The sequence below is a fragment of the Castanea sativa genome, chromosome 3 (genome assembly GCF_040712315.1).
Source record: "Castanea sativa cultivar Marrone di Chiusa Pesio chromosome 3, ASM4071231v1".
NCBI lineage: Eukaryota > Viridiplantae > Streptophyta > Magnoliopsida > Fagales > Fagaceae > Castanea > Castanea sativa.
In genome coordinates this window covers 49,815,190-49,837,817 of record NC_134015.1, presented here as the reverse complement: position 1 = coordinate 49,837,817, position 22,628 = coordinate 49,815,190, and the positions used below count along the sequence as shown (strand labels likewise).

Sequence of the window (22,628 nt, the reverse complement as noted above, 5' to 3'; positions counted from 1 at the left end):
CATTGTTGTGTCTTTGTTGTCCATTTTTAAAATCATATTCAATTTTGTGCAGAATATTTGAACACTTATAAGAAATTCTGAAATTCTATAGAATTGTTATATGTAGAATTCAAACTTTGTTATATCTGAACTTTGAAAGGAGAGTACTGTTTGCATGCTTAAAGATGCTAAACAAAGGGAATGCTATCTCAAGCACTTTCTTCCTATCTAGCATAAACCGTTGTAATAGTGATATTACAACTAGAGGACTTTATCTGGCCCAGTTGAGCAGGCTCATCATTTGAAGCAATCTGCCTTTCGGTGAATGCAAGTTGCTTTGGAGTGGGCAGATCCAGAATCTCACTATTAAGCATTGAAATTATAGTCGACACTGTTGGCCTGTCTCTTGCTAATTCTTGCACACATAGCAGTCCCACATGTATGCATCTCAACATCTCCATTTGAAAGCAAGGATCCCATATTGTTGGGTCTACCAAAGCCATTATGTTGTCATCGTTCCACAATTTCCATGCCTGAAAGATGACAAGTGTGAAAGACAAAAATTTAACATATTGATTAGCTAAGCTTTAAAGAAAAAGGATAATGAGCCAGATAGACTTACAAATCCTACAAGGCTCAAGTAGTACTGTTGATCATCATAAAAGCAAGTGGTTTTTCTCCCACTAACAATCTCAAGTAATAACACACCAAAACTAAAAACGTCTAATTTCTCTGAGAAAATGCCTTGCATTGCATATTCAGGAGACATATATCCGCTGCATTTGAAAAATGAAACACATCATCATCATTTGAGAACAAATAGTGGTGTTATTATTTAAAAATTTAATTTCAACAAAGCTCTTACTATGTCCCGATGACCCTTTTAGTATTGGCTTGATTTTCACTGCCTCTAAAAATTCTGGCAATTCCAAAGTCTGATATTTTTGGATTTAGCTCTTCATCTAACAAGATATTACTCGCCTTTAGATCCCTATGAATAATCTTCAGTCTAGAATCCCTATGAAGGTAGAGCAGGCCTCTACTAATTCCTTCAATAATGTTGAAGCGTTTTTTCCAATCAAGGTGTTTTTGGTTGAGTGGATCTAAATGAATAGTGACCAAAAGAAATAACAAAGAGATAAGAGTAAATTTGTATATAGAGGTCATGGGTTCAACACATTGAGTATATAGAAACCAGATTTCTAGATTTTAGAGTTATTCTATTGATGAGCCTAAAAGGAAGGGAATTTAAATGTACTAACCAAAAAGAATTGCATCCAAACTTTTGTTTGACATGTACTCATAGATCAACATATTCTCTTCTCCCTCAATGCAGCAGCCAAGAAGTCTTACAAGATTTCGATGTTGCAGCTTAGAGATCACAAACACCTCATTCATAAATTCTTCAAGCCCTTGTCTAGAGGATCTTGACAGTCTTTTCACTGCTATTTCCTGTCCATCATGCAACTTTCCCTGGCAAAAGAAACAACGAATATAAGTACTTATCTATTGGATTTAAAGAAAAACTAATGAAGGCTACTAGAGCAACCATTACCTTATAGACTGTACCAAAGCCACCTCGGCCAAGCATTTTAGCTACATGAAAGTTGTTTGTTGCAGTTGCCAATTCTTCCAAACTAAAAGTTGGTAGCTCGTGGAGTTTAACATTGTTCAGGTTTTTGGATGGTAAACTCTCCCTGCTTTTATTTTTCCTTGCTGTGGCAAATTTTAATAGTAAGTTATGCATCTAGCAATTTCTAGTTCCCGTTGCTAATGATAGGGCATATTACCTCTTTTTTTGGTTGTCCATCTCCATAAGAAGTATGCGGTGCTGGGAATGGCCATTGCTCCAATAATCACTGTAATCATGATGATTACTTTCAAATTTCTCTCGTTTTCTGTGTATCAAAACAAGTTTCAACTAATTCTATCAAATTTTTGAAAATAAATCTATATAATATCTAAGAGTTAAAGCTAATGCTAAGCTTCTGTTAAGTCACATCATATAAAAAAATATAAAAATGTTAATGTATGCAATAAATTTTGCTACACTATCATTGTGCCATATCATCCACTTATTTTCAACATCTTCTTTCTCTTTTTAAACTTTTCTTCTCCCTATTATTTAAAAAACAAAACAAAAGCTAAAACTTTTCTTCTCCTTGTTAGTCCACAACTATTATTACGCTTCTTCCAACTTTTCCTCTCCCATTTTGCTTCTTTATCTCCTTACTACTCTTTACTTTACCATTACACTTCTTTCATCATTTCTTTTTTCTTATATTTTGAATTTTCTTCGCTCCATCTTATTTTGTATAAATTTGATATCATTTTTCCCATTGAATTTATATTTTTCTCACACAAAAAATGTGAGTACTCTCTCTCTCGGTGGATTTTTGTTCTTTCTTGTTGCTCTAATTTAGGTTGATGGGTTTTATTTTTATTTTATTTTATTTTATTTTTCCATCCATGAGTCTTCTTTCTCCCTCTTATAGCTTTGGTTGGATTTTGATTGGAGTTAATACTTAGTTTTTTTTTTTTTTGGAAATAGGAATTTGAATTTATATCAAAATACAATCTACATAGCTATGAATTTGAATGTGTCTACCAATTGTTTGGGTAAAAAATTATGATAAAGTCTATTTTTTATTCCTTTGGTTTCATTTTAATATTGGTTAAGATAACATTGCAATTTTGTGATGGGTTTTAATCATCGTGATAATCTTCATATTCTTTAAGAGATGACAAATTTGAATAATAAATTTAAAAAGTACAAATTTTAGTTGTATATTAGGCTAATATAACGCACTATAATAGAAGTTAGAAGAATGTGAAACACCTTAAGAAAATATTAATCAAACACACCAAAAAATAATATAATGATATATTTATAAAGATAAAAAGATAAAAAAAAAAACTTGTAAAAGTCTTTAAAAAAAAAAACACAATACTTGAAGCAATTGATGCGTGAAGTTGCAACTAGTTTAATCTAATGTGTGAAACTTGGGCTAATTTTTCCAAATAGCATAATTTTAGAAAAATATAGTAGAAACACATCCAGCCAAATTTGTTTATTTATGTAACACTTTTTTGGAACTCAATTTTGTCAAACTCAAGTTCCAAGTGAAATTTAATTTTACCAAACTCAAGTTTCAAGCTTAAGTAACATATAATGCTTGGAATTCAAGTTTGGTAAACTCCAGTTTCACTTGTGTTAGAACGAAGTGCTTACCCACTACACTAAAAGCCATAGCCGACGGGAAGGGAGCAAATTTATTACTTTAAAGGGTGGCAGCCTAGCGCTAACAGGTTGACTGAGATTTGGCCCAACTTGGCCTCTGCTTCTAGTAGGATGTTGGAATTGGCCCACTAGGCCTCTGCCAACAGTCCCACCCCTAACACCTACACATATGCTGCAGGGAGTGAAACTCGTGACCTAGCTCTGATACTAGGCCTCCAACAACTTGGAACCGGGGACAGACCCAAGATTTTAAGCTAGCGGAGGCCAGAGTATAAAGAAAAGAAAAAAAAAAACTCCAAATAAGTATCAAAAAAATCATTATTTCTAAATATATTAAGATGCAATCATTTACCAACAAAGAAAAAAACATATAATAATAATAATAATAATAATAATAATAATAATAATAATGTCTTTTTTTTAATACTAGGCTGGCTAGGAATTTTTTTTTTGAAGTTAGAGCATTCACAGTGGTGATGCTAAAATTTTTAACTTATAGCACCTCAAAAAGCTACTTTTTCTATTTTACCATCTCACTTTATAATACACCCAATATCAAATATTTTGTTTTTTTATCACTTCATTTAAAATAATATAAACAACTCCTTGAAATAATAAAGTAAGTGAGAGAATTTGAGATTTTTTTTTTAATTGAAGGAAGAGATATAATTTAATAAAATATTGTATTTTATTTTTAATAACTTGCTACAGTCAACTAGTATTTATACCAATTTACTATAGTTGCAAAAAATTTAGATTTAACTTCTTCAATAACAAATGATTTTTTGGTTCTTTAATGGTAAAATAGTTTTTTTTTTGGCTAAAATACAATCACCATTGAGAATGTTTTTATTGTTATTTTTATTTTTATTTTTAAATTTTTGGGTTGAATAATTGCTATTTGGGTGAGGCTTGTTAGACTTATTGCGGAGAAAGAGGGCCTAAGGTTTTAGAAAGGGGGTCCAACTACAAAAATAAAATATATAATAACTATAAAATTTTAAAAAAAATTAGACCCAGAAGGGCCATGGCCCCCCTTAGGCCTCTACCTAGGTTCATCTTTGCTTGGAACTCAAGTTTGTCAAACTTGAGTTCTGAAAGCTCACTTAGTGTGCAAAGCACTAGTGAATGTTTAGACCCTCAATTTCAAAAAAGCTAACACAAGTTTATACTCAAACAATAGATGTGCGGAATGAAAAGTATAAGCAATACCCAAATAAATAAACAACTCTAAATCATAATTAATCACAACACAGTAGCAATTAAAAGACAAGAGTAAGGGTTAGAGAGATGCAAACACAAAGATAACATTGACATGTGTTATCGAAGGAGAAATCGAAGAACTCGGCGAAAAACCTCTCCACTGCCTTCCAAGCGGTGAAATGATCCACTAAAGAATAAAGTTGGGATACACGAATAGTAATAGATCCTCCAAGCCTAATCTACTCAATGCACCTAAGCCTTCCAAGCTTCTTGCTTCAACAAGGTTAAGTCTAACTGTGTCTTCTTTAACTTTCCGGATCTTGCAATAAGCCCATTGCATCAACCAAATAAATTGGTCATCTCTGAACTGCTTCCCAAACACCAAATAACCTCCTCATAGATATGGGTATGGTTAGATAAGGATTTGGCTAATGAACCTCTCAAAGATATGTCAACAGAGAGGGTGAAAGTAGAGGAATTTAAGAATCAAAGGTGTAAGATTGTGGATGAGTCAATATTGTTTTTCTCTAGGGTTTTTCTCTCAAAATTCTCTCTAGAAACTCTCAACATTTTGTGGGTATAAAAGTATTTATAGTAGGATATGAGAAAGAATGTAAAAAGTCATTTTTCTGCATAACAGGGGGTTCTAGCGACTGACTCGCGACTGGGACTAGTCACGAAATAACTGTCTGGCCAAACTATACTTTTTGTCCTGTAGTGCTCCAACTGTCATGACCTTTCAGCTTCTTGCATATTTCATATGTGTGGTATTTCTAGTGAGTCACTAGTCACGAGCCACTTGCGAGAATGCTTCTGAATGCACATACACTTGAATTCTTCACACTATCTCATACACAACCCTTACATGATATCCACTTAAATGCAAGGTATCTAATTGCTGAATTACAAGCAAATTTGGCACGAAATAAAGCCAACAAATGGTTGAATAAATTCAATCTTAATATCTCCCCCTTTGACTATTCCGTGACAAAACCCTAAAACAGACTTTAGACTTAAAATGTGAGTTGGAAACAGTTGCCAAAACTCACTCACACCTAACTCTAGATTCTAAGAATCTTTTGAACCATACAGACAAGTTTTCCTAAAAACAATATCACAAAAGTTCATTGTAAGCAGAAATCTTGGAATACATATGGAGCAAGCACAATGCGATCAAGCAAGTATGAATGTAACAATAAAGCATAGCTTGATCATACAAGAACAATCACTATAAATAGTGACCACAATGAATATTCACACAATGAATGAACATCTGAACATTCAAGCTAATAAACTCAATACAAAGTATCATTTGCATGTCCAACACTCAACCGATGCAATACTATTAAAGTAGTTGCATCAAGGATACAAAATCCAACAAGGGCATAAGAGTGGAGTACTAAAGAAAATGCATAACATTAACTAAAAGTACTAAGCTACATAGGCAAAGGTACAAAATAAAGCATTGTCAAGAACACAACATAATCTATGAAATATGAACATAAACTAGAAATAGCATTAAAAAGTAAATAGACTAGAAAATGTAAAGGCTTAATGTAGGTTGCTTCTATTGCTCTCTTCATTTTATTTCTCCCCCTTTGATCTAGCTCTTTCTCCCCCTATCAATGTTCTCTCCCCCTTACGTGAACCATCTCCTCCTTTTTGTCATGGAATAGCTAGTTATCTTCTTCATCTAGCTTCCTTTGGATTTGATCCAATTGAGTTTGGAGAGAGGTGAACTTTGTATTAAACCGGGTGTCCTAAGAGTGCGTGATAGATGTGAGACCAAACACTTTGGTGTTGAGTTCTTGCATAGATGCCAATATATGGTCCAACTTCTCATCATTGGAGTGTGAGCTAGAGCTTGTACCACCTTGAGGAGCAAGACTTTCTTGCTTGACATTCTTTCGGTTGTGGCTAATGATAGCATTGAGAGTGTGAATGTTGATTGGACTTTGCATAGGATGAGGGTATTCATTGTCCAATGTGTATACTCCTTTGAGTTTCGAAATCTTTGAAATGAGGTAACAAAAAGGAAGGCAGTTCCTTGAGGCCGTCCTCTCAGCAGTCTTGCACAAAATGTGGAAGATATGTGAACATATATCAATTTCTTCATCAGTGATCAAGTCACGAGGAAATAAAGTTCGTCCAAGATTCATGCACCCGGTGCTTGAGAGGGGATAGAGATTATGAAACATTATAGTAGTGAGCAACCTCAATTCAGGAGATAGTGATGACACACTAGTTCATTTCTCGTTGGGAGAGATCTCCAAGTTTTCTCTAAGAGCATCTCAAAGCATGTCAAGTTCCGGATCCTAATCATCATACACCGGTGGTGTGACAAACACGGGTTGGTTGATGTTCAGAATGATAGCAAGATAGGAAGGTGTGGCCATGAAGTCCTTTCCCCTTACCCAACATCTCAGCTCATCCCCATCGAAGATGGCATTTGCATTAAATTCCTTCACCAGCTCTTCATAAGCATCATTAAGATTGGACAAAAGGTAGTTCCTATCTTTAGAGGTGAACTGTTAGGACATATGTAAATCATGTTAGGAACATATGTCAATATAGAATTGACTAATCCTTTGACAAAACGCACTTTACTTATAACTGGGTAGATCTAAGATGTGTTTACTACTTCAAGGAATAAGGTTTCAATTTCAAGTGTTAAAGCCATACAAATCTGTCTAAGAAACAAGTGAAGAAGTGCTGAATTTTAAAACTCGACAGCTAGTTCGACAGATAGTATCTATCGAGGCTTAAAAGGCAGCTTTTGCCCGATACTTGATAGATACCCTATCTATCGAGATTTAAGAAAATCACTTTTTCAGATCTGATTTCATGCCAATCCGTGTATACATGTTTGGACTTTCTTTTCTCACAACCCTAAACATATATAAGGATTATTTTAAGGGCCATCAAAGGTTGCGCAAATGTGAGGCAAAGTTTTGTTCATGCAAGTTGTGACCAGTGACAGAATTTGCTTTAGTTCATATTTCTCTTGAAAAAACTGTTGCGTTTGTACGTTGTTGAGTTTTGTGACCAAGACGCTTTGTGATCTTTATCGTGTTGAAAAACTAAAGAACTTTGTAGCCAACATCTTTCTCAAGTTGGTGAGTAAGCCGCGTACTGGGATCCGCGCATCAATTGATTAGTCACGTGCTGGGAGCCGTGCATTAAAAGGAGAGATTGTCACTACAGAACAAATCCAATTGTGTATTGGGGTAAGAGTTCAACTGTAGGTTGGTATAAGGTACTAGGATTCCTTTACTTGTAACTGTTTGTTGTGATAATAATGGATTTTTGGGAGTGGTGACCTTAAAATCACCCCGTGGGGCTTTTGCCTTGGAGGTTTTCCCCATTCGTAAACAAATCATCGTGTCAACTTTATTTTTCATTTTTTATTTTAGTTGGTGATTTGTTTGTGCTACTACGCATATTGCATGTCAATTAACCTAATTAATTCACTTGGCTAATTAATTGGTTAATTTATCACAAAGGGTCAATACATTCTTGGCCTATCACGAACCATCTTGAAATGTTCGTATCAAGAAGAGATCTTTTCTCAACAACCCTTTCAAGTAGCATGGGGGCATCCTTGAAGTGATTCAGATATGCTTGATAAGCGGCATATGATCTTAAACGAGTGACGTCATAGACTCCAGTCGAAGATCGAGACTTCTTCGACTTAGGGGAGAAGCTACTGAGATCAATGACCGGTTCTTTTCCCTTACTGTTACCTCCCTTAATAGCTAATTTCTTGAAGGGAGACATCTTCAAGCAAAGATCATGTAATACAAAGAGCAAGATGAAAAAAACAAATGGCTACACATTTGATTAGCAACAAGTTAGTACCAAAACATAAACTTTGAATTAAAACCCTAAAAATTGGAATTTAAAGAGTAATTAAAAAAAAAAGAGGATATGTGAAGATGCTGAACATCACATAATGATAGATTCATTGGCATTATCCACTCAACATGTCAAAGTGTGTGTGCGTGCGCGTATCATATGCAAAAGTGTGCAAATTAGGGCAAAGTGTGAAAACACATAATCATTCGATGTTTCAAAATCAAAGAAACATGATTATCCCCACAATTTTTGTACTCAATGGAGACCAAAAATACACAAAAAAAATCTAAAAGACATTTTATCATGAACATGGTATGCACAACACAACACAAACCATATTACAATGCATAAAAATGAAGAACACACATGAAAACATGTATAAAAAACATTATACTAACAAAAGGAACAAAACCCATATATCATACTCAACAAAACATCAACAAAAACCATATTCAACAACCATATCTCACCATCTTAACATATACACAAAATCTAAGAAAACTAGGGCTAAAAACTTGAAATACAGTGAAAATAAGAAAAAACTCATACATTTTCTTGAAGATTGATGAAGGATTGAAGAGGAAAATTGAGATTTTGTGAGAAAAAATGGCAGTTTTGGGAAAGGGAGAGGCGGAGAAGACAAAGGGCTATGCATGTGATGTGAGGGAAGCTGAAAAGTTTTTGAAAATTGTCTGAAATTTAACCATATTTGTGCAAAATACGCGATTTTTGTGACTCAAATGACCCGCGAGCAAGTCACGAAAACGAGTCGCCAAAATTCCTTGAACAAAATTTTGAAAATTTTGTCTAAGTCCTTTTCGTGACTAGAGCTTACACTCACGACATAGTCGCGTAAATGAGTCGCGAAATAGACCAAAATCCACAAATTTTGAAAAATTTTCTGAGTGTTTTTCACGATTGGGGGACTCACTCGCTAGAGAGTTGCAAAAGTTTCTGAGTAAGCTCGTGACTGGGGCCTCGCGACTGGCATGATCCGCGAGTGAGTCGCCAAAATAGAGTTGTAAAATTTTTTGGATTTTTTGAAAATCTTCAAAACAAAAATACTTTCCAAAAACAACTAAAATACTCAAAAATATTTTTGTGTTTGATCAACATATGATTGAATAAGTACAACATATTAATCAAGTACAATCACACAAATGAATAAAATATTCATTGATCATAGGCATGTGTGATGTGGGTTGGTGCCAAATGTGAGATAGTCCTTAATCTAACATGAAGCTTCAATGATCAATTCAACCAAGACATACACAATTAGCACTAAGTAAAGCAATCGATCTCAATTATAGAAATTAACATATATGACCTCCCACATAAACTTGATTAGATTACTATGAAGCTTTTCATTTGGCTTCTTACAGTTCAATACATCTCATTTTGAGATCGATGTCTAAAATTTTTGATATTTCAAAATGATGAACAAGTCTTTGGCTTTTTGAGCACCTTACATTTTAATATAAGTCGCTTTCCTTTTTTTCTAGTCAAATACTAGTATGTGCGATGGTTTTTGCGACTCATTATCTCTTTTCGAGATTTGACATTTGTTGAGCTATAGAGCAAAAACATAAATGAGTGGAAAGATATATAGATACAAGTCTATGCATGTTTCAAGATCAACAAAACTATTGGCTTATCATTTATGACAAGGTTGACGATCTATTTACAACAATCACATAGATGTCAAGATTTTTCCCATAATGATATGAGTGCATAAAGAACAAGCTAAGTTCGTAAATGCACAAAGCCATTTGTATAGAGCTATAAGGCTAAACATGCGTGTGACTAAACACAATAATGCCGATTAAACTTTTTTGGATTTTCTAGTCTTTATGTGTTTTTGAATTTTTGACACAAAGTAAGTAAAGATTGATCAAAAAGAAACAAACATTCAAAACTTTAAAATTAGCGAAAATAGTAAAAACATGAGAACATATTACCATCAAAGTAGTGTTACCATCAAAGTAGCGTGTGCTTTACTCAAATGAGACCAAATCAAGATAGATATGTAAAACACACAACACACATGAGATTCAAGGAATGATACTGCCACTAATGTTCTTACGGAGCGATTCGAACCTTAGACCATCAAGAGGTTTGGTGAAGATGTCAGCCTTTTGGTTGTCCGTGTGGATGAGTTCAAGACAAACGATTTTATAGTCACAAAGAAGTTTCTTCATCCAAAGAAGTTGAGTACAACAACTTCCAGCAGCTATATACTCGGCTTCAGCTGTAGATAGAAACACCGAGTTCTATTTCTTGCTTATCCATGATATAAGATTGTTTCCATGATAGAAACATCCGCCTGAAGTGCTCTTTCGGTCATCAACACTTCCCGCCCAATCCGCATCCGAATAACCGGCTAGACAATCATTGGAGTCTTTTGAGTACCATAGACCATACTCAAGAGTGCCATTAATATAATGTATGATTCTCTTCACAACTGTCAAGTGAGATTCCTTCAGGGTTGCTTGATAACGAGCACAAACTCCCACACTAAATGCAATGTCTGGCCTGCTTGCTGTGAGATATAGAAGACTTCCAATGATGCTCCTATATAAAGTTGGATTCACTTCTACCTCGGAAGAATCAATACTAAGCTTAGTGGATGAGCTCATGGGAGTGGAGGCATGCTTTTTGAAGTCTAGTCCAAATTTTTTGACAAGATTTCGAGCATATTTTTCTTGAGAGATGAATATATCATCCTTCCTTTGTTTCCCTTAAAGACCCAAGAAATATGTAAGTTCCCCCACCATACTCATTTCAAATTCTTTCTTCATTTCTTCAGAATACTCTATAGCAATGGTGTCTATGGTGGCTCCAAACCCTATGTCATCAACATACACTTGAGCTACAAAAAGGTTGTTCTCATCCTTCTTTACAAATAAGGTTCGGTCGGCTTATCCTTTCTTAAATCTCTATCCAAAAGGTAATTCATGAGCTGATCGTACCATGCTCTAGGTGCTTGTTTCAGCCATAGAATGCCTTTTTCAATCTCAAAACATGATCCGGGAAGTGAGGATCTTGGAAGCCTTTGGATTGTTCAACAAAGACTTCTTGATTAAGGTACCCATTGAGAAAGGCACATTTCACATCCATTTGGTAGAGTTTGAAATCCATTGTACATGCGATCGACAAAAGAATACAAATAGACTCAAGTCTGGCTATGGGAGCAAAGGATTCATCAAAGTCTACTCACTACTCCTTCTACTTGAGTGTAACCTTGAGCCACCAGCTAAGACTTATTTCTTATTATCTAACTGTCCTCATCGGTCTTATTTTTGAAGATCCATTTGGTGCCGATAACATGTGCGTCATTGGGTCTTGGAACAAGTTCCTATACATCATTCCTCACGAATTGATTCAACTCTTCATGCATTGAATCCACCTAATTCTCATCTTGAAGGGCTTCCTCTACCCTTTTTGGCTCAAATTGAGCAAGGTAGCAATTATAAGTTACATGGTTTGTAAAAAGTGTGCTTCCCTTCCTAAGACGAAGACATTCATCAAGAGACACAATAATGTTACTTTTCGGATGATTTTTAACCACTCTTGAAGATGGCTTCTTTGAGGTGGACACTTCATCATTTCGGGAGATAGGAAGATGAACTTCCGGAGGAGTGAGAGGACTTGATGATCTAGACATTGATCTTATCGCCATTCTAGAATTCATGGGATTAGAATCTTTTTCCGGTGAACGTTCTTCCATTTCAACATCTTAGGGTTCAACTTCAATGGTGGTTTCTTTGGAGCTTGGTCCTTCTCCACTATCATCAATAGCTACTTTTGTTATGGCATCATCAATCACCACATTGATGGACTCCATCACCATCTTTGTTCTCTTGTTGAAGACTCTATATGCTCGGCTACTAGTTGAGTATCCAAGAAAGACATCTTCATCACTTATTGCATCAAATTTTTCAAGATTCTCCCGATCATTTAGAATGTAACATTTACTCCCAAAAACAAGGAAGTATTTCACCTTTGGCTTTTTCCCATTCCAAATTTCATATGCGGTCTTTTTTGTTCTCGCTTGGAAAAATATTCTATTGCCAATGTGACACGAGGTCTTCATGGCTTCTCCCCAAAATTTTTGAGGGATTTTTTTGTTGAGCAACATAACTCTTGCCATTTCTTGAATCACCTGGTACTTTTTTCCACCACCCCATTTTGTTGAGGAGTTTTAGAAGCTAAAAATTATTTCTTGATCCCATTCTTTTTGCAAAAATACTCAAAATTTAGCATTCTCAAACTCTTTGCCACGATCACTTCTTATCTTGACAATTGGTACATCCCTTCTCGTTTTGAAGCCTCTTGCAAAGATTCTCCATCTTCTCACATGCTTCTGATTTTTCTCTAAGAAATTCCACCCAAGTGTATCTTGAGAAATCATTGACAATGACCATAATATACTGTTTTCCTCCTAGACTTTCAGTTCTTATGGGCCCCATTAAATCGACATGGAGAAGCTCTAGACAACGTGGTGTCGAGATCACATTCACCTTTTGATGATTCGACTTTGTTTGTTTCCCTATTTGACAAGCACCACAAATGGTCTTCTCCACCTTTCCAAATTTTGGGAGCCACACAACAGCTTCAAGTTTGGACACTTTCGCCACTCGTTTGAAGTTTGCATGGCCAAATCTTTGATGCCAAAGTTCCAACACGTCGACTCGGGCACTCCTACAAGAGATATTTGGTGTAGGAACTACTCCATAGCAATTGTCAGTAGTCCTATATCCCTCCAAAACTTGAATCCCTACTTCATTGATGATCACACACCCTTTCTTTGAGAATTGAAAAAGAAAGTCCTCATCACATATTCGAGAGATTCACCTTAAGCCCTTTGACATATAGAACATCTTTCAAAATAGGAAGCCCCGGTATCTCCATAGTCCATTTGCCAAGAACTTGAGCATGACTTCCATCCCCAAATGTCACAAAGTCACCAACCTTCTCTTTGAGAGACTTAAGCAGTGATTTATCTCGTGTCATATGGCGAGAACATCCACTATCAAGATACCATAAACAAGAGTTGAACACTTTCAAAGAGGTGTGCACAAACGAAGTAAGCATGGGATAAGCACTCTTGACCTTTAAAAAGAAAATCATCTTCACTCTCTATTCTTTTATTAGATTGAATTCTCTTTTTAAGATGATCAACCATGTCACAAAATATTCTATTTCTTCTTTTATACTTCTCAATCAATGAATTTGACTCACATAGACTATTGTGTAAGACATGGTTTTTGTGATCAAGATACTTTAGCATATGAAAAAACATTCTAGCATGTTTCTTTGTTTTTAATAACTCTAGGAGTTCATTGTTAGAACAATCTTGAAAGAAACTCATAGAGTCATTATCACAAACATTTGAACCGCAATTCAACATAGCCTTTTCCATAGCTTCATCTATAGTTACAAAGGGTCTAGGATCACACTTAGGATATAGAAATCCAACAAAGTTACCCGTTCTGATACCAATTTAAAGTTCACTTAGTATGAAAAACACTAGGGAATGTTTAGGCCCCCAATTTGAAAAAAACCAACACAAGCTTATACTCAAACAATAGATGTGCAGAATGATAAGTACAAGCAATACCCAAATAAATAAACAACTCTAAACCATAATTAATCACAACACAGCAGCAATTAAAAGGCAAGAGTAAGGGTTAGAGAGATGCAAACACAAAGATAACACTGGCACGTGTTATTGAAGAGGAAATCGAAGAACTTGGCGAAAAACCTATTCACTGCCCTCCAAGTGGTGAAATGATCCACTAAAGAATAAAGTTGGGATACATAAATAGTAATAGACCTAATCTACCTAATGTACCTAAGCCCTCCAAGTTTCTTGCTCTAACAATGTTAAGCCTAGCTGTGTCATCTTTAGCTTTCCGGATCCCGTAAGAAGCTCATTGCATCAACCAAATAAATTGGTCATCTCTGAACTGGTTCCCAAACACCAAATAACCTCCTCACAAATATAGGTATGGTGAGATAAGGATTTGGCTAATAAACCTTTCAAGGATATGTCAATGGAGAGGATGAGAGTAGAGGAATTTGAGAATCAAAGGTGTAAGATTGTGGATAAGTCAATCTTGTTTCTCTCTAGGGTTTCTCTCTCAAAATTCTCTCTGAAAACTCTCAACATTTCGTGGGTATAAGGGTATTTATAGTAGGGTATGAGAATGTGTTAGGACATATGGGAAACTTGTTAAAGACATATGTTATGTATATTGGCTAATCATTTGACAAAAAACACTTTACTTGTAATTGGGTAGATCTAGGATTGGTTTAGTACTTTAGAAAACATGTTGTTCAAGCTAAGTATTAAAGCCGTGAAGATTAGACCAAAAAACAAATGAAGAAAAGCTGTTCATTAAAGTCGGATAGAAACTAGACAGATTCTCAACAGTAACATATCTATTGAGATTTAATGAATGAAGCTCAACAAAATCTCGACAAATTGAGAATCTATCGAGACTTATGAAATCAGAAATTCCAAATCTAATTTTCAGCCCATTCTAAAATATTTGTGTAGGTTTTCTTTTCTCACAACTCTAAACATATATAAGACTTATTTTAGAGGCCGTCACATAAGAGAATATATAGAGAACATATGAAAAAGTGACAGAGTGCCTTATTCTTTCTGTAAGAAGTTACTGCGTCTTTTGCGCCTTAGGGTTTTGTAACCAAGTACTTCTTGATCTTCACATACTAGGATCCGTACTTCATTGGATAGACACGTACTAGGATTCGTGCAAAAAGGTGACGTTCATATATTGAAGAGTTTAAAGGTTCTGAAGTGGTAGAAGGTTTCTGCTATAAATCATTTATGAGGATTGTAGGGTCTAAGGACAAAGATTTTGTACTAGACCTAAAACTTCTCTTTACTAAAGTGGATTGCTTTTTGGAAAGGTTTCCTCCCAGATGTTAGTGTGTTTTAACAAGGTTTATTCATTATAAATCTAATTAACAACTTGGGTTTAAAACTTGTTAATTATATCAACCGGGGTCTAAATTTCCCAACAAGTGGTATTAGAGTAGGTACACTCTGATTGGATTAATTTCCTAAATGTGATCCTTGCCCCCCACTGTCATGGATTGTGAATAATCTCTTTTGATTCCTTCTTTATTTGATGACACTAATTATGCGTACTGAAAAGTTCGTATGAAATTTTTTTTTTGCAGGCTTTAGGTGAACAAGTATGGCAAGCTGTTGAAGTTGGCTGGATTAAGCCAAAGGAAGTGCCAGTGGATTGGGATGAAGTAACAATCAAAGCGGCAAATTTCAACAGTAGGGCCTTGAATGCTTTGTTTTGTGAGGTGATCAATGAGAAATTCAAGAAAATATCATCCGCAAAAATTGTCAAGGAAACATGAACCATACCTAAGACCACCTATGAAGGTACCAAGGCAGTAAAGACTGTGAAGTTTCAAAGACTCACTAGTAGTTTTGAAGAAATAAGGATGAAGGAAGATGAGACCTTTGATGAGTATATGCTAAACTCAAGAACATTGTGAATTCTGCCTTTAACCTTGGAGACGTTATAGTAGAATCCAAAATTGTTAGTAAAATCCTTAGGTCCTTACTTGAAAGATTCCATGCCAAGATCACTGCCGTTGAAGAAGTGAATGACATTGATCAAATTCCTTTGACTGAGCTTGTAGGGAACCTTCAAACTTATGAAATGAGATTAGGTTTAATGGGAAAAGGTGGAAAGAGTAAAAACTTGGCTTTTAAGGGTATAGAGAAGAGACTGATGACTCTGAAGATGAAGATGACGATGAGGATCTAACCTTCATAACTAATGAGATTATCAAGCTTCTTCGATATAGGAAAAAGGATAAGGATAAACCTCCTAGGAAATCTAAATCCTTTAGGAAGGGTAAGAATGAGAAACCCCTCATCCAATGCCATGAGTGCAAAAGTTTTGGTCAAATAAGGATAGAGTATCCAAACTATCTTATGAAGGAAAAGACCAAGAAGTTAAAAGATAAAGGATTGGTTGCTACCTAGAGTGATACAAAGAATGACTCTTTTGATGAGTATGTGGATGAATGTGATCATTTTATGGCTTTTGCAGCCATAATTGATAAGGTGATTGTGGAGAGTGCTAGTAAAAATTCTTCTGATGATGAAGTACCCAAGAAGTTGACCCTTTAGGAAGCCTATGATAAGTTATGCACTGAATTTATAAAATTTGAAAAGGCTTCTCATCTTTGTAAGAAAGAGCTTAATGTGATAAAAACTAAAAGAGTTAAACTGTTAGTCAAACTAGATGAGACTACAAGGTTATTTGAGACTCTTATAGTGGAGAACACCTCATTAGAAGAGAAGGTCAAGAATCTCGAGGTTGAGCTTAGCTAGAACACAAATGGAGAGGATGTCTAGAGCAAAGTTTGATGAGGTGTTGAGTGCTAAAAAGTATAGTTCTGATAAGACTGGCTTAGGATATGATGTTTCCTTTGGCCCCTCCTCTTCCCCGGCTCATGGATCAAAAACTGTCTTTGTGTTCCAATCTAAGAAAGGTGATAAAGATATGAAATCCATAAATGATTTGTCTAATTCTAAATCCTTTGATAGACCTCACTCTAGGAAGTCTTGTAATCCTAAAACTGCTCATGTTTGTCACCATTGTGGTGTTTTTTTGTACACGTTCGTCCTAATTGTTTTAAATTGTATCATCAAAAGCAAGTATCCAAACGGTCATAAGTTTTCTCTCAAAACTACTCCTTTATTTGGAGAGTTATTAAAATTTTTGAGCATTTTAACTCAATTTCAGGAGAAATCTAATTCTTCTATATCCTTTAATAGATATACTGGGACACGTGCCTTTTCATCTTCACAGCCAAAGATTCATGCTGTGTGGGTGAGAAAGGAGCCTAAGACTTAATTGTCTTTTCTGTGGTCCTCTACTTTGATTCTTTCTATCTAAAGTAGGATTTTCTTACTTGATTTCTTATTTGTTTTTGAAATCATGCATTTGCATCTTTCTTTCATGATTTCATATTGTTTATCTGTTCTTTTTATGGTTGTTTAGTTTTTATTTTGTTTTGTTTTTCAAAAAAAAAAAGAAAAAAAAAATCAGAAAAATACAAAACAGTGTGTGTAATGTGTACAATGGCACTTGTGTACCTTGAATGGCCATTAAAACAAAGTTTTCTAAATTTTATATCTTTTGTAACTTAGATGAGCATCTCTATGCACAATTAAGCAAGTAAGCTTTGTAGCTCGTATTTATGATGAGTAAAATTAAGTAATCTCTTGTACTTAACACTCATATCACTCTTTTTAACGAGAAGGACTAAAAAATCCTAAGAGAAATGCATAAATAACCATCTCACTACTAAAACCCGCCAATCATGTAATAACATTTGTATGCTTCGGCATAGCAAAATTGTGATGTTTAAAACTTAACATAATTGGGTATTTCTTCTCTCTCTCTTATATGCCCATGCATGATATACTTAAAAGAAAAAAAAATATGCAAAGAAAAATCAAAAGGAAAAAGAATCAAAATGCTTTTAAACATGGTTGCAAGCGTGTTTCTAGGAGATGTGAGAGTTATAAGATGTACCTCGAAGGTGATAGTCCCCATCAAGCAGTTATGATTGTGTGTGAGTTAAATTAATTTTCTCATATCTCAAATTGTCATAACATGAGACACTTATGTAATCTTGCGATGTTTTCACACACAACACACAAAATCCTTTGCAACTTTTGATACATGTGCAGGTACAATGAGATTTGGTCATCACAAGGAGTACAAAATTGGTTAGACTTGTTTAGTGTGTGTGTGTGCGCGCGCGCTTTGGATCTTGAATGCTTTGCAATTATGTTGAGAGATGTTTTGAGAGCTTAATATGTTAATTGAATCTATGTTTGAGTTGCTTGCTTGATTGCATTCATATCTGTGTTTTCTTTCTCTCTTTGAAAAACTATTTTTATCAAGCTCGCCAGCTTCTTGACAAATTGCTTTCTATCAAGACCCTCTTTCTCCTTGTCTTGACAAAAGTTAATGCAATCTCGATCCATCGAGATTTCTAGACTTTGTCTCGATAGCTGCTTGATAGCTTTTCGATCCATCGAGAAACTTTCTGTCTGGTTGATACATCCTCGACAGCTTCTCGATCGACCGAAGTTGGCTTCTGCTCAAAAGCAGCTCGATAGCTTCTCGATATGTTAAGATCCTCTTGCATATTGGTTTTCACATGTTTTGAATCTTTTTATTATTTTATCATCCATAGTATCTTGTTTCATTACATTCATGTATTTATATGGATTCCTTGTGCCCCCTTGATCATCTTAAATCATCTTTATGTTTCTCGGGTGAAGCTTCATAGTTTCTTGTACCCTTTGTCAATCATGATAAAAATTGGGAGAATATGTGGTTTATTTTTAAGATTTTACATGTTAGGGGGGGGGGGGGAAATACATGCCTCTGTAAGGGGGAATTGTGTTTCATCTTGTTAGGGGGAGTGTTTACCTCATTGTTATTTTAGGAGTTTTTTTTAGCTTCTTGTACACCAGTCTTATGACCATTTTTACATATTTTGTGCTTATATTTGATATATATGTATGGTGATATATGTCTTCTTAACCTATTTCTCCATGTGTTGTTTATTTTCTCTCTTTATACACATTTTTCTTTATGTATGTAATATTTTATTTCTATTTCACATTAAGATGTCTAGATGAGTTATGTTTAAAGTGCTTCAAAAATACAGGTTGTCAAAATCTATCATGCCATGAACTCTTTTCTTGCAAAATTTTTCAAGATTTTGTGTTAGGATGAGATATTATTGTATTCAACAAGTGATTATGAGTGTAGCGATTTATGACTTCTTTCATACTTCATTTGTTTGTTGTGGTTTTGTTACGAATTGCCAAAGGGAGAGATTGTTAGGACATGTGTGAAACTTGTTAGAGACATATGTTATGTATATTGGCTAATCCTTTAACAGAATACACTTTACTTGTAATTGGGTAGATCTATGATGGATTTAGTATTTCAAAAAATATGGAGATTGGACCAAGAAACAAGTAAAGAAAAGCTGTTCATCAAAGATGGATAGAAGCTGGACAGATTCTTAATAGATTTTCGACAGAAACATATCTATTGAGATTTAATGAACGAAGGTCAACAGAATCTCGATAGATCAAGAATCTATTGAGACTTACAAAATTAGAATTTCCAGTTCTGATTTTCGGCCTATGCTGAAATATTTGTGTAGGGTTTCTTTTCTCATAATCCTAGACATATATAAGGCTTATTTTAGAGGTCGTCACATAAGAGAATATATAGAGAACATATGAAAAAGTGAGCCTTAGGGTTTTGTAATCAGGTATTTCTTAATCTTCATTATTGACTAAGTGAATAACTTTACAGCCAACATCTTCTTCAAATTGGTGAAGTTAGTCACGTACTGGGATCTGTGCATCATTGGTTAGTCACGTTCTAGGATTCGTGCAAAAGGATAGTGTTCATATATTGAAGAGTTCAGAGGTTCTGAAGCGGTAGAAGGTTTCTGCTGTAAGTTCATCTACAGAGATTGTAAAGTCTAGAGACAAAGGTTTTGTACTAGATCTAAAACTTCTCTTTACTATAGTAGATTACTTTTCAGGAAGGTTTCCCTCCAGATTTTTTACTGTAAAACTAGTTTTTTTATTGGTTTTCCTAAGTCATCATATCTTGTCTTATTTACTTTTCCGCTGTGCATTATATTAACATGATATTGATGTTAGTGTGTTTTAATTAGGTTTATTCATAATAAATCTAAATTAACAATTTGGATTTAAAACTTGTTAATTATATCAATCGGGGTCTAAATTTTCCAACAGAAGGAATGTGAAAATGCATTTTTCTGCATAACAAAGGGTTTTGGCGATTGACTTGCGACTGGGACTAGTCGCGAGTTTCAGTTGTGAAATGGTCAAACTGTAATTTTTTGTCCTGTAGTGCTCCAGTTGTCATGATCCTTCAGCTTCCTGTATGCTTCACACGTATGATATTTCTAGTGAGTCACCAGTCGCAAGCCAGTCGCAAGATCCAATCGCGAGAATGCTTTTGAATGCACACACACTTGAACTCTTCACACTCTCCCACACACAACTCTTACATAATTCCCACCTAAATACAAGGTATTTAATTGCTGAATTACATGCAAATTTTATACTGAATAAAGCCAACAAATAATTGAATAAATTCAAACTTACAAGTTCCAAATTCAAGTTTTAAAAAAGTACTACAAAACTAAATAAGTTTGACTGAATATGTTTCTCCTAAATATTTTCATAAATTATGCTATTTAACAAAAAAATGCTGTGAAACTTGTTGGATTTTATGTTTTTTCAATTTATAATACCTAAACATCCGACCAACGTGTTACTCAGAAAAGGATATTTATAAATAAAGGGGGCGGGGGCGGGGGCGGGGGCGGAGGGGAGGGGGGTGGTTAAGTCAAAGAAGAGTTGGAACAGTGAAGATCAACACTTATCACCATAAGAAATAAAAAATAAAGTTTCTCTCTAGTCTAATGGATGATCATAAGCATAAGAGTAAACAAAACTGGGAGAGAAAAAAAATGAACTTACCAAATTCCAAATAAGACAAACGAAAATATATATCCAACCCACCAGTGGAGAATTTTTGCAAGTCAATTAGGTTTCCACTCCATGACATACAACCAATGCCAGTATCATATGCATAAGCTACACAAGAAAAGTTCTCCAAGCACTGCTTTCGACAATCATCTTTAGTTCGATATGACCCCTCTACAAAGTCTGGCACTTTGACCATCTCCAGTTTCAAAAACCCATCTGCTTTTCCTCCTCCTTCACTTCTATTGTTCACCCTTTCACGCTGCAATGGTGTCCTCCTCACACATCCACTCATCCAATTACCTCTATTCCATTCCTCAACAATCTTTGGCTCAAACCCTTTCAAACAACTGCAGATTGGTGAACTCGGCGCATAACAGCTTCCAAATGCACCACAGGTGCCATAAACATCGCATTCATTTGCCGGAGCGAACCCAACAACCTCCCAATCCTCCTTCTCATCATCCCAATCTATCTGCGTTATATTTCCTTGTGAATCCAAGAAATGTTTTGACAAATCTAGCACGTTCACATTAGCGAAGGTTGCATAAACGGTCTCTTCTTTATCATATACTATAGTAACTCCACTATGATAATCTAAAACCCAGCTCTGTGCTCCAGTAAAGAACTGACCATTCCATGGACCAGGCCGCCAATATGGATGACCGTCTTTCCAAACGAAACCTTGGGGAATGTTTTGTAGATTAACGCCTGCCGAGAATCTTCCAGTGGATGGATCAGAAGGGCTCTTCCATGATGTAAGTTGTACTTTCTGATTTGTCCTTAAATTAGTAGTAAGTTTCATCCTTGGCAAGAGTGTATCACAAGGATGCTGAAAACTCTCCCATACTATTGCTTCTGTTGTGTCAACTTGCAAAACAAGGTTTCCGGAATCCAACAAAGTGGCACTTGAATTTGGTACAGAGTTTGAAACATTTGATGACCACAGAATCTCTGCCTGTCCATTTAGTACCACAAGATTTCCATTCTCATATATAGTAAGAACTCCAGAAGAATCCTTAAGGGGTTTGTCCCTGTTAGCTACCCAAACAACACTGAAATAAGTGGCTACCGAAATCTTATTGTACCATATGCCGAGGTAGCGGTTGGTAGAATTTACAGGGCTGAAGAATCCCATTCTGAAAGAACTCCCACGGGAGATTATGAAATCGGAATCTTTGATGAATTGAGAAGATGTAATGGTGTCTAATGCAACGCCTAAGTTTAAACAAAAGCAACAAAAGACAGACAACAAGCTTCTCTTGCTAAGAAATCCCATGACTACTTTTCAGACCAACTTGTGTGGAAGTGTGAGGATGCAGAACAGGGAGGCCATGTTCATCTAAGACATTGCAACTTTGGTAATTGGTAGTCTTTTAGGAAAGACGCTACTCTAGACTTTCAAAAGTCTTACATCCCATGATCAGTAAAGTGTATGCCATGGTTAGTTTCAGAAGTAAGTTAATAAGGTGTAAAGGAAAAGGAAGGGTCAGATTAAGAGATAAGGAACTAAAGAAGTGAATGGTCTTCAACCACGTGGATGGTCTGATAAAAGAGGCGTGTTGAAGTGAAATTCTTGAAATTCTTGCTTATCTTTTAGACGCACTGCAAGTGAAGGCACTGCAATTTGCAAAGGCAGCCCACACACGCACACACATTTTTATTCGGATAGGATTTATGTTGACTTCATCGAAGTGCATCAGATAAGGAACTAGAGAAGTGAAT

General features: G+C 35.3%; 1 protein-coding gene across 3 annotated transcripts; it reads right to left on the bottom strand.

Annotated features, from left to right (window-relative positions):
- Nucleotides 1-70: 70 nt before the first annotated feature.
- Nucleotides 71-22,423, bottom strand: LOC142626670 (G-type lectin S-receptor-like serine/threonine-protein kinase SD1-13). 3 transcript variants are annotated; one of them, XM_075800379.1, is made up of 7 exons: nucleotides 20,898-22,422; nucleotides 1,770-1,877; nucleotides 1,535-1,695; nucleotides 1,242-1,452; nucleotides 845-1,082; nucleotides 602-755; nucleotides 71-512 (listed from the first exon to the last, which is right to left on the bottom strand). In XM_075800379.1, exons 1-7 carry the CDS (start codon nucleotides 22,180-22,182, stop codon nucleotides 204-206), a joined length of 2,466 nt encoding a protein of 821 aa, XP_075656494.1. In that variant the 5' UTR covers nucleotides 22,183-22,422; the 3' UTR covers nucleotides 71-203. The 3 variants fall into 3 exon arrangements, with proteins under 3 accessions (XP_075656494.1, XP_075656495.1, XP_075656496.1); XM_075800380.1 differs by having other exon boundaries at nucleotides 110-512; nucleotides 1,770-1,838; nucleotides 20,898-22,423; XM_075800381.1 differs by having other exon boundaries at nucleotides 110-512; nucleotides 845-941.
- Nucleotides 22,424-22,628: the final 205 nt, after the last annotated feature.